Source organism: Branchiostoma floridae, unplaced genomic scaffold, assembly GCF_000003815.2.
Source record: "Branchiostoma floridae strain S238N-H82 unplaced genomic scaffold, Bfl_VNyyK Sc7u5tJ_619, whole genome shotgun sequence".
Lineage (NCBI taxonomy): Eukaryota > Metazoa > Chordata > Leptocardii > Amphioxiformes > Branchiostomatidae > Branchiostoma > Branchiostoma floridae.
Window position 1 is genome coordinate 1 of NW_023365904.1, and position 12,899 is coordinate 12,899.

The 12,899-nt window shown below is 39.6% G+C and overlaps 1 protein-coding gene across 1 annotated transcript; it reads left to right on the forward strand.

Moving 5' to 3' along the window:
• Positions 1-8,651: 8,651 nt before the first annotated feature.
• Positions 8,652-12,486, forward strand: LOC118408960 (the record flags this gene model as incomplete). Its single annotated transcript, XM_035809828.1, has 4 exons — positions 8,652-9,603; positions 10,919-11,983; positions 12,193-12,269; positions 12,400-12,486. Coding segments are annotated over exons 1-4 (1,793 nt in total), but the record flags the coding sequence as incomplete, so codon positions are not given.
• Positions 12,487-12,899: the final 413 nt, after the last annotated feature.

Here is a 12,899-nt window from a genome sequence, read left to right on the forward strand (position 1 = left end):
TAACATGCCGCAACATAAATATGGAAAAGCAATTTAAAAATGGAAAACGCTCTATCATTTCGACATGCTTTACTCAACTGAGTTTATATCTTTTTCTCAGACATATCATATGGTAATTGATATGCAGGAAGCATTAGCAAGTCTCTTGGGACTAGCTCAATTATATAGAATTATATAGAATTATACTATAATTCTATATAATTCTATATATTGATTTTATCATTATATATAATTCTATATAACACTCAAAGCCACCATGATCCATTATATAGAATTATATATAACACTTTTAATCATTATATATAACCCTTGTGACCATTATATAGAATTCTATATAACGTTTGCAGCCATCATACATTATTCTATATAACATTTACAGCCATAATATATAATTCTATAGAACACTTGTCTCTTATATAGAATTCTGTTCAAATACTGTGACTATCATTGCATAAAATCATAACCTGTTTGAGCACCATGCTATCTTAGGCCCCGTTCATACTAGGATTCGCATATCCGGATACGACGTAAATCCGGATATTTTCATTTGCGTTCATATGCTGCTTGGTAACGTCAAACGTAACTCTTAAACTCTTAAGTAGTGTTTGCTTTGGTGTAGCATGATGGAAGGATGAGGTAACGAGCTGTGTTGTGCACTTGAAAGAACGAAATGCAACCAAAATGACGGAGTGTTTGCATGGCTACAAGTGCACGTCTTCACGCCGTATTAGAAAACTTTGAAATGGCCTTTATTCCTTAACTGACAGTTCTAGAATGTTCTTTAGAACAGGTGTTCGTACCTGCCAGGTGGGAACACCAACGATGCAGCCCGTTGCCTCATCCTTACCATGCTACTCCAAAGCAAACGCTACTTAAGAGTTAAATTTGACGTCAGATCGACAGCGAATCCGGATACATGAATCCTATATATTGCGTTTAAACCAGGGTTCACTCCGCCCCGAATCTTTGATAAATCCACCTGCAGATGTGGATTCGGCATATCCAGATATATCCCATAAAGATCTAGATTCGGACCGTTCATACCAGGGTTCGCGAATCCGGATTCACTGCGAAACAGGATACATTGTATATCCGGATACGCGAATCCTAGTATGAACGGGGTGTTATATTTTCATAACACTAAGCATATAAAAGTTACAGAAATTGCAGTGAACAACATCTCTCAGTCAGATAGATGTTATGATTATATACACCAGACCATAGGTAACGGGTTATGTTAGGTTGAAAAAACAAAATGAAACTGATGTAGAATAATAGATGTGTTCACAGTCCAGAATATGATCCTCTTATTGCGTGATATGATTTTAAAAAATTTTCTTGCTTTTATTTTCTTCTGTGATTTGGAAATGTCTGAATTATTTTGAATGAAAGAATATCTAAGCCACAATAATTAAATTTTTTTTCAAAAAATTGACTAAGAAAATATTTAACGTTATCTATTTGAATTCCTTTGAATATTTTAGAAACATTTTGAAAGTAACTGTACAAAAATATCTTTATTTAGAATAATTGTGACACCTCTGTGTGATTCTTAAAGTTTCACATTTACAAATATTTGTAAACTTTCCCAAATAGTGAAATTAGTTTATTGCCCCCATAAAAGTAAGCCCTATAGTTGCCTCTGTATATTTTTAGATTTCACTGCTGGGCACTGGTGGGTCCTTTGTGGTGGGCCATTGTTGCATGACACCCAACCATACTTTGCAAGGATGTGTGCATTGCTATCTTCCTAGCCCAATGACCCATTTACAAAATGTTGCAAAAAATGGTAGAAAATGGTAATATGGTAGAATGCTGTTATCATTATTTAGAAACCATTAGAAGTATCCAATTCCACACCAAGAATATTTCCAAAGTTTTACAGGAAGAGGGAAATATTTATAAAGTTGAAACAGTATTAAAAACATTTCTGAAGAATCAAATGTCCTAGACATATAATTACAAAACTTTAAAATCAAATCTACACAATGGCAACAAGCATCCGCATGGTGACTTGGAATTTATCTCTATTCACTTCACTTTCAATGGATTGTTCATCCATCAGGACTTTTGGGACTTAACGTTACTTGTACCTGTCAACATTGTTGCTGCATGATTCAGCTTCTAACATTAATTTTGGTGCTTTTTGGTGAGATATAAAAATACCAGCTTGACTAGGTTGTGTGTATGAATTGTAATTAGAAGCAATACAATTCAAATTGCTCAAAGCTTTACAGTTTGATCATTTTGCCTATCTAAATGCAGCTACAATTCAAATGCTAAATCTCTATAGATCTTAAGTCTGCTACAGTAACAGTAACAATATTAATGGTGCTGATATTTAGAATTATTGTTCTAGTACATGTACAAGAAGCCTGATCTTCAATCTACACATCAGGACTTATCTCACATTCAGTTTATTAAGTACAGATGTCAATGAATCAAGTAAGCAAGCAATGTCATGTTTCAGTAGCCATATAGTCAAGTTCTTTCAAAGTTCCAGGGTTAACACAATCTCAGGGAGAATGAATAATGGAAACATACTGTTGACTAAATATAACATTTCCGTACTCTCTAACACTCCAGTGTATATACACATAGTAGTATGCTTTGTCTGCACTAGTTTCGTTCATGGCTGCTTTCTTTTTTTGCTACAGTTCTTCATGATTTGCTTGCCTTTTTTTTTGCACCAGTTTAGTTTGTGGTTTGCTTTCCTTTTTTGTGCAAGTTGTGGCATTAGTATTTTTTTCCCTTTCTGCCGCAGGCTTTGCTTTCTTTGACTTGATCTTAATGTTGATTGGATCTGTGTGTTTTTTTTACGGAACCTATCCAGCAATGCTCTAAGACTTGTTTTTTTTTCAGTTAAAACAGTTTTTTTTTTTTTACCAGTGCTTCATATTCATTAACTGAACTCAATTCCAAGGAAGGTCTCCCTGGATCAGCCAGTTCACTGTCCAAGAGGTCAAATAGTCTGTCTATTTTCATCTGGTTTCTCTTTACTTATTTATTCCTTCATCTATTATATGACAACATGCAAGCTACATGTAGAGAGCATGTGGCATGTGATGTTAATATGCTCAGCTCTGCATGACCTGAAGTAACATTATTATTCAATATGACCTACATATACATGTAGTTAATGGGCTAAAGGAATTTTCCCTGTGGTAGGTTTCCTTCTGAGTTGACACACTGTGGTTAATCCTTTGCTACTGGATTAGTTACAGTCCCTCCCACATAATTGGTAAAACAAACAAACCTCAGGCCCACCAGCCCTGGTAATCCTTGGGGTGCTCCCAGCAAATCTGGCACACATTAGCCTGAACAGTGGGCTGCTAAGTAGGCTAACTATGATGTCTGGCTGAAAGGCTCTGGATCCCTGCCCCTGTGTAACATTCTTATTTCCAGCTCTTCCCAGGAGACCAAGGGGAGTCTACCCTCCCTACCAGACCCATTCAGGGATCACAGAGCAGATTTACCCCTGGCCAAAGCAGTGTCCAACAACCACTGGGACTGGCTTTTGGACCCTGCTTTAGTCCTTTTGATACTCTCTATGCCACTGGAAAATCTGCTTGAAAATTAGACAAAGGCCATATGCAGTAGACAAAGAAATGGTTTGTTTCAGAGAGAAATCTTGATGAAACCTCCTTGGTTCAAGCAGAAAAAATCTGAATGTTAATAAATGTACTCTGCTTTTGATAGCATCCTTACTAGAAAAGTTATATCAGTAAACTGATCATCAGAGCTTTTTTTGTGGGGAGGAGTTGGGTCCTAAATTATGCATGTACAGACTGCAAGGTGTAGAACTGAAACTTGAGCACTTTATATTAAACGTTTCCAACAATATACCTACATATTTCTCCATTGATAATAATTCTATAAATGCATGTTGTTTCAGCAGCAAGGTATTATAGCCCATAGGGAATTCCAGTGTTTGGCTTAGGTCACATTTTAAAACTGGGGCAATGTATACCTAGAAATATAGACAAATCATGCCCATGAATGTTATTTTGACATTTTGTGTATTCTAATGCATCTCATACCATTGTTTTCCCTCACAAAAAGCTGCCCGGCCGGGCCCCAGTTTGTAAATGTGACCTAAGCCTAAGGAGGTGTCAGTTTTCCCAGTAAGAGTCACTAAGAGGGCTGCTAAGGTGACACTTCACCTCTCCACATCTAGAGATTGTTTTCCCACCATGCACCATGAGTGATCATCAGCACTCAAATACTTTGTCCTTTCTCCCTATGATTTGCGCTAGCTTTGAATTAACTATTTAAAATGTTTGCACTTTCCTAAAAATTACAAATAATAGGACAGACCATCCATATTCCCTGTACTGTAGGACAGTTTGTCCTACTGATTTAAACCTGCTTTGATGAAAGGTCTGTTTCTGGTGTGTTTGGAGAGAATTGGCTCTTGAGATAGACCAAGTAACAAATCATGATAACTAACGTAACTATGTGGAAGTGGAATGGGCATCCACAAATTACCAATTTCTAAATAGCATTGTAAAATTGTATGATTCTGGGACAAAGTTACTTTAAAGAAGGTAACAGATTTTACACTTGGTTTGATTAAGTATTAAATTGCAATGACAGGAAAGGGGCCTAGCTGCAGCGCTGGTGATCAGGCATGCTGCAGGTCACTGGCACTGTGACCCAGGCTACCAGTATTTCCTCTACAGATGTCCCTTGTGGACCCAGAAAGTGGCTCCTGTGTACAAGTTGGTACATGGTACAAGGTCAATTCTTTGATCTGTTGCTGTCACCCTTTCATAGGCATTTGCCAAGATTTTTGGCCGCCATGGATTTTTTAGGTTGGGAGACCGGCACAAGTGAAAAGTTCTCTGTAAGAGCTTGATGAAGTCACCAAACACAGAACTTGTCCATAACCCTTTAGTCATTTAGTAGTTTGGGTATAGATAACTAATTGGCTTCAAAATTATCTCTTAAAGAAAGGAATGCTTGGAACCATGTATGCCATTCTGCTACAGTATGAAATTGCAAAAGAAATACCAGTCAAGTGACTCATAGAATCTGATCTACATTCTTTTGTAGATGTGGTCAGGTGGTTAATATAGACAAGATCCTCAATGCTTGAGTCAATAGGAAAAATTATCTAAGGGACCCCCCCCCCCCCAAAAAAAAAGTCACATTGGCCAGGAGATTGTTGTGATTGTACTAAAATCCATGGCTTGCTTGCTTGAAACAAACTCAACTGGAAGTTGGAGCAATTTGTTGCAAAATAGCATCAGGTTAGAGTGGATTCCAAGTCACCGAGAGGGTTTTGAAATAATATTTGTAATAAGTTTGAACTATTCTAAGCAAAAGAACATTTCAGTCACTGAAGTTCTAAATTGTACAAACAATTGAAAATGAAAGTTTGAACATGTTTGAACCTATCTACATATGTTGGAAACATTGGGAAATTAATGGTACAAATATCTCTTTATTTAGAACAATTTAGAAACATCTATGTGTTTTTGTTATTGTTGGAACATGTGATCATATGTTCCAACAATTTGCACCATTTTTTTCCTCCATAAAAACTTTTATTATCCCAATAAACAAAGCTGCTAATATGGGCCTTTTGTTCGGGTCTTCTATCTTTAGATTTTCTTTCGTAGACACTAGTGGCTCTTTTGTGAAAAGCTGTCAGACAGACACAATTTCCTGTACTTGGCAGGGATGTGTGAATTGCCCTCTTCCCAGCCCACTGACCCGGTTTCATAATTTTGTTTCACTGTTCGAACATATGATCACATGTGATCACAAATGATGAATCTATGTTGGAACAGTTTAGAAACTAACAGACATAATGGATTTGATGTTAGAAATGTTTCTAACATATATGAGCACTATAGAACATATTTAGAACATCACACAGATGTTATAAATAGTTCTAAACAGTTACTTATCACATTTAGAATGTTATAAAGATTTTCAAAATGTTGGAACAAAAGGCAAGAAAGACCCTCTTGGTAATGTGGAATCGACTCTAAGAGGTCTATCTAATATAATTATTTTTGATAGAGACTGGCAGCAGACTTTCCCCTCACCATCAGACTCAGAGGTCCTTCATGTAAAACAAGTTTGAGCCTTAGGGGGGTAACTGGGGTCAGCTGAGTGACCCAGAAGCCTTGGCCTTGCATATAACTTACAGGGCTCTACTCTACTGTAAAAGTCTTGGCAGGCACGATCTGTCAGCCCAGTAGGGTAGAGAAACTGCCAGGGCTATCACTAGGGAACAAGGCCTAGGAAAAAAATGTTGTGTATCCTGTCTCAGTCCTGAAAAAAATTCATAGTTGGTAGGTAAGGGGTTATCTTCACATTTGGCCAAAACTCTCGTTATACAATTACAGTAAAGTAACACAGAAATGCATGAGGACACTTATTTTTAATATCAAACTTAAATTTTATAGTAGATTAGAGTACAGTTCTTCTGGTGCAGGTAGGAACTCCTGTTCACAATGGTTACAAGTCTATGGATATGGATCTATGGATCATTTATCCTTCATTAGATAGGACATGCAGTTTTTTACTTGTTTTGAATAGGAATTCAGAAGCAGGCTGAATAAAAATTCTTAGGTGGAAACTATATGTGCCTGTACTGCCCACCCAAAGCTAGGGTTGGCACGTGGGGTCAGCAGGTTTCTTTAGGGTACATGTAGGTCGGGAAACAGGAAACACAACAGTTTTTTCCTAGGGCCTAATCCACCACCACCACATCCCTCCCACCCTGCCTGAGTTCCACCATCTGGAATTTTGTGTTGGTGTTTTTCTAGTGAGAAGGAATTCTCAAATCACAAAGTTCCAGAAGAAGGCAAAGAGAGCCAAAAAGGAATTATGACAGGTGGTCTTATCTTAATTTTTTAATCAAAAACAAACTCAGACTCTGTTTACTGTTCTTTACTAATATTAGTGTAGATATTGTAGAGATGTTCAGGAAATATTCCCATTTCCAAAATCAGAATTCAGATAGAAAATTGCAACAGTTTAGTTTTCACCGACCTAGTGTTACTTGACACTGTTGTTGTATTGCAAATTATGTGTCTCTTGCAAGCACTCACATGTTTCAAAGGTATACCATTTAACATTGAGAGCAATTCTATCTGTGGCAATAATTTGACAATTGACACTGTACCCTTGAATCTTTCAATAACTTTGGCTATCAGTTCTGTACTGTATGAAAAGGACATTATCGAGATTGAGGCCCTAGCCTAGGCAAACTCACAGAAAGGCTGCCTAGCACCATCTTGAAGTACATGAGGGTCTGCATGGGGGGTCTTGGTAACGCTTAAAGGTGAATTCAGGGGGCCCGATAACGCTTAAAGGTAAATTCAGGAGGCCCGATAACGCTTAATGGTAAATTCAGGAGGTTACAAAGCATAACTGTAGTGATTGATGCGTATTCCTGTTCGTACAACGCTAGATTCTCAATGGGTAAGAATATCTGACTATTAAATGACATTGTGAGAAGGAAAAGGTGCCCAGAACCCGGGTGAATGACAGGGACAATGTCCGGTGCGTCAATGACATTTGCTTCCCTGTGGCAGTGTTCTCACTACAGAGGCGGTGACAGCAAATTTGTTAGGGGGTGGGGTGGGTTGCACTATTGCGGACAAAATTTTCAGCACATGGAGCGCCAATGCGACGCATCCAATGGGGGGTCCGGGCGTATGCTCCCCCAGGAAAATTTTTGAATCACGACCCTCTGAAATGCTATTTCCCGAATTTTTCCGACAGACTAAGCTTAGCTTAATGGCATTTATCATCAAAATTACTCATGGTTATAGCTTTGACCTCCACCCTTCGGCATATTTTTGACCATTTTGAGCTCGGAGGGCTTGAGGCCTTGCAAAATAAGTCCGGGGAAATTTCCTGCATTTTGAAGGACAATTTTTGCTGGCCAAGTTTTATTAGTGAGAAAAGTTTTTTGTCGTCGTGAGCGCCAACGGCGCAAGATTACGCATCGCAAGGGAGGTCCGGAGAAACCTCATTTTCTGCATTTGAGAAGTACACTTTGCCTGAATTTGACACTGAAATCTGTATGAGTGAAAAGGTTTTTGAGGGCGACGCTTCCGCAACATATTTCTACCATGTCCAGTGCCGAAGGCTGGGAGACCGGGAAATTTTGAAATCTGGACCCTTTGAAACGCCATTTCCTGCATTTTCAGGGACTCATTTTCTGGCATTTGACTTTGTGGGTTTAACTTGTTAGGAAGAATTTCTGGGTAACGCTTAACGGTAAATTTGGGACAACAAATAACGATTAACATTGAATTAAAACGACCAAGAACGCTTCACGAAGAATATACCGACAACGATTAACGTTGAATTAGAGCAGGTCGGTAACGATTTACGGTGAATTAAAATGGCTCGTAACGCTTAATGGAAAAAGGCATGCAGGCCCTCGTACATGTAGACGCAAGGATTTGGCTCAGTCAGTGATTTGGACAAGTTATATCTTAATATACCTTTCTATAATGTTTTTTGCTTCTTAAAGTGATTCATCACATAGGAATATGCTAACTGTTAAAGTGCCATACTAGAAAGGTGTAATAACTTCAAAAACATGTAAAACACCAAAACTGAGCCAGATCCTAATTTACATCTGCTTGGAGATGACTGATTCAGATCTAGATGAACCAAGCCTGGAGTCCAGTCCCGTTCGCTTTTGTTCCGCTCCCCAAGGTCGCTACTCCGCCAACGAGACTGGGCGCCGTTAGGATTCAAACGCTTGACGATGACGTCATGTAATGAGCTAACTTAGGCACGCCCCCTGCTGACAGCTGCTAACGATTGGATGACCCCGCCGCGCAGTAGTCGAATCAACATGCAATATTTTTCACGTGACCAAATGTTTTGGAATGGAGGTCACAGCTCGCGGGAAACTCACAGACCTTCTACGCAGTCAACTTCTAGCGTACAGATAAGTCCTTAGTTGGCTTTTTTGCCACATGTTTCTGATTAGCTCGGTGATACAGTATATCCTGCGATGGGTCGGGGAGGAATTTTTCTCAGATACAGACAGAGACGGCGATGTCTCGGCCGGGTCGGTCGACAGGCAAGTGGCTGTCAGACTTGCATGATTTCTGTCGACTTTGTGGCAAGAACCAGAGAATCAGGGGCACGCTACAGCATGTCGTGGTAATTTTCGACGATCGTATAAAAAAGGGAGACATAAAAAAGGGAGATCCTCCTGTAGTTACATTGCCTTCTGTTGCCACCGTTCTGCTGTCACTCGGCCTGAAAATCTCCAAGGATGACCCATCAAAGTCTCGCAGAGTTTGCGAAACATGCGCACGTCGTGCTGATAATATCAAAAAGTCAATGGACGAGTACTTGGAAACATGGAAACAAAACGAGACGTCCGGATCCGGAAAGCAGACTCCAACGTCAGCGAAAGGTGCAGAGAAACGGTGCAGGGAGACTCCGTCTAAAACTCCCAGGGACTCGAAGAAAAGACTGATCCGCACACCTCTGAAATCCACACTGACGGCGACTCGAGAACAGGCGGAACCACAAGACACCGTCCGTGTTCAAGAGAAAGATAAAGAGAACAGGACACTGGCCAACGCTCCTGATCGCAAAAGTGAAACAAAGGTATGTTAACTTTACTCCAGTGTTTTCGATTGAAACAGCGTGGAAAAATGGCGCCAGTTATAAATTTGCCGTATTTGTATAAAAGGGAAATTTCAGGAAATTTTTGTAATGTCACCAACTTGTATGAAATGAAATAAAAGGTAGGTAAACAGACTATGACTTATTTGTGTTGGGGTGTATAAATCTTAAGTATAAAGTAGCGTTTCAAGAGTCACGGTAAAGCAATGAGTTACCTGTGAATCACTTCTTGACATGAACTATAGTTGTATAAGGAACATCTGTACTCCTAGGTCCAAGTCTTTTGTTACCTAAAATTTGCAAATGTAATCTTGATGTGAGCTTAGCAATAAGCCAAGTCTATGATTAAGACTTATTAAGGATTATGTTGTTGTATTTTATTTTTTGATTTAACAGTACTTAAAGATATCTGAAAAATAAGTTAAAAGCATATGCCACACATGGTTTATCAGGGCTCGAAATACTACCTGCATATGCACATTAGTGCAGGTAAAATTGCAGCTGTGCAGGTATTTCTGGTGTCTACCTGCACCTAACCTGCACTGGTCCATGTACTGGGTTTTATACATAAATGTCCTATGATGTAGGTGTATGTGGATTGTTGTTAGCTGTATTCACTGTTACCACCTATAAAGTATAAAAGAAAAAATAGCAATGGTTCTACAACAATTTTAGCATGATCCATACTTCCTAAATTCAGAGTGGTGCAGGTAAAATTTGTCTGGTGCAGGTAATTTTCAATGTTAACTGCACCAGTGCAGGCATGCAGGAAAAAGTATTTCGAGCCCTGTTTATACTCAGACCTACCCACCCAACACTTTCTATCAAGTATCAAAGATTTTATCCTGTATGTAAATGTGAAACATGCTTTAGTATATGGCATGAGTTTGTTCTGTAGCTAGTCAGGTTTTGACATGAATGTAAGAATTTGCAATGTTTCATTTTCAAAATATGATACTCTTGATGCTGTATGATATTTTCCCTATACCATGGCATGTCCAGTTATTTAGAGGATGGTCTTAAAGTCACTGTGAAGAAGGTCTGCATGGGGTCCCAACAATCAGAAGATCTTGTTACATTTTATGATGAAAGCAAGGAAGGCAATAAAGCAAAATTTGTTTGTCTTCTTATGAATTATATGAATAAGACATATTTGCCTTAGGAATTTGGGGAAATCAGATGCCTTATGGAAATGAGCATGCATAGGGCCCATGCAGAGCCTCTTTTAGTGCATGTGTACAGTATGTTACATATGAATTGTCTGTAATGTGACAGTTGCTGTTTCTTTCCTATCCAGGTCACTGTTACCTACTCCAGCTTGGTCCGGAATTATTCATGTGACAATAGCCTCGCAGGGGTGGTAGAGAATCTTGCCAAGGGTAATCTTGCGACAAGTGCGAAACTGATGATGACACACCCCAAACTCTCATCAGAGATTCAGAAACAGATTGAACTCAAAGTAGAGAAGGAGGCCTCTACCCTATTGTCAACGGGCAAGCTTGGACCAAGCATTCTTCGCAAAACATCACCGAAGGATTTGGAGACATTCTCTTATGATGAAATGGAACAGGAGCTGAAGTCAAGGGCACCCACTATACATTCAGTTCTTTCCACTGTGGGTAACCAGAAAACTATCCACACGTGTGTTGCAGCATCTATCATCATAAGGGCGAAAGACAACAAAATGTCAGCCTTGGCCTACGTGATCAATTGCATTCTACAACATGGGGGGGTTAAGAGGTCAGTATTTGACAGACTTTGCAAAATGGGAATTACTACATCACACAAGCATGCCATAAGAAAGCAAAATGAAATGTCTGAACATCATGATGAGCCAGTAAAGCAATGGAGAAAGGAGATAGAACAGTACACACCTCCGGGTATGCTGGCAGGCAGCTCTGAAGAAAGCTGGGACACTAACTTCCAATGTGTCATCACTGACGAGGAACTGGCCATGATGGACATAGGAAGGCTCCACATCACAAGTCCACCACCATTAGTCAACAGTCCGCCCCGCCCATACAGTATCATCTTTGACAATCTGAACTTCCACATCAAGATTCATCACCAAACTACCAGCCAACACAACAAAATCTACAACTGGACACACCACATGGCAGTACAAGATAGAGTCACCCCCCACCATCTTCCTGACAACGGCGCCACTAAACCACTCCCTGACATTGATCTGGATGAAGTTTTACCCACTATCCATACACAGGTGCATTACAGAAGAGAGCTCATTGCCCTGTGTAGTCGGACCATCACTTTCTACTGCCTCGCCTTCAAACCCTTTCAGGATACAGTACTGCGTCACCTTCCACACCAGTACAGCAAGGAGATGGCAGAGAAGTCTGTCGAGGTCAGTCTAACAAAATTGTGCTTTAAGTATTATTCATGCATGACTTTTTGACCAATCATGTTCAAGATAGGCTTATTGCCTTGCCTATCTGTTGTTGTTTTTTTCAATTCTGTAGAACTCGTATGTTCCAATGGCAACAAATGTTTTGAGAGATCAAGTCTATTAGAAATATAGATGTTAACAAACTTCGTGCTGTACTGTTTCTACAGGTACCACTGGGGCTCCTCTTTAAGGACGAGAACGTCACGGGTGATCTTGTAGACATTTTACTTCACCTGCAGAATGAGTAAGTAATTCTCTTCGCCAAGAAGAGTATGTTTTTGCTCTACTTGGGTCTGTATGTAGGTCAACAGCATATAACTCGAGAAATTGTGGATGGAACTTTGTGATTTTTGACAATAACTATTAAATTCCAGGTATGTGCCAAAGCGTGGGGAGAAGCTTTGCCCACTTTTTGCAGGAGGTGACCGGCTTCAGTCTGTGAATTCCAGTGTGTTCAGGGGGTAAGGGGTCAAATCAGGCGTTGGGGTGAAATAGTATCCCCTTTCCTTCCATTCCAAGCAGGAAACATCAAAATATCTGCCGACCGCAGAGTCATTTGTACATGTATCACACTTATATACATGTATCTTACTCTTTTTTTTGTCAAATGTCCACATTGGAAACCCTGTAATAACGTATCATGTTGATCCCATTAGTCAATGATCACTGTGAACAGCACAGTGGATTATTCACATACATGTTGGAAGGGGACCCTGAGTGCCAGAGACCCAATTCGTCACAGTTGAACTATGGATACACTAGTCTCATCAGGGATGCTCTAGAGTGACCTGCAGCATGCACCTGCCCTCTCTCTGTCTGCGCCCCTGGCGATCTTTTTTTTTTTTTTTTTTTTTTTTTTTTTTTTTTTCTTTTT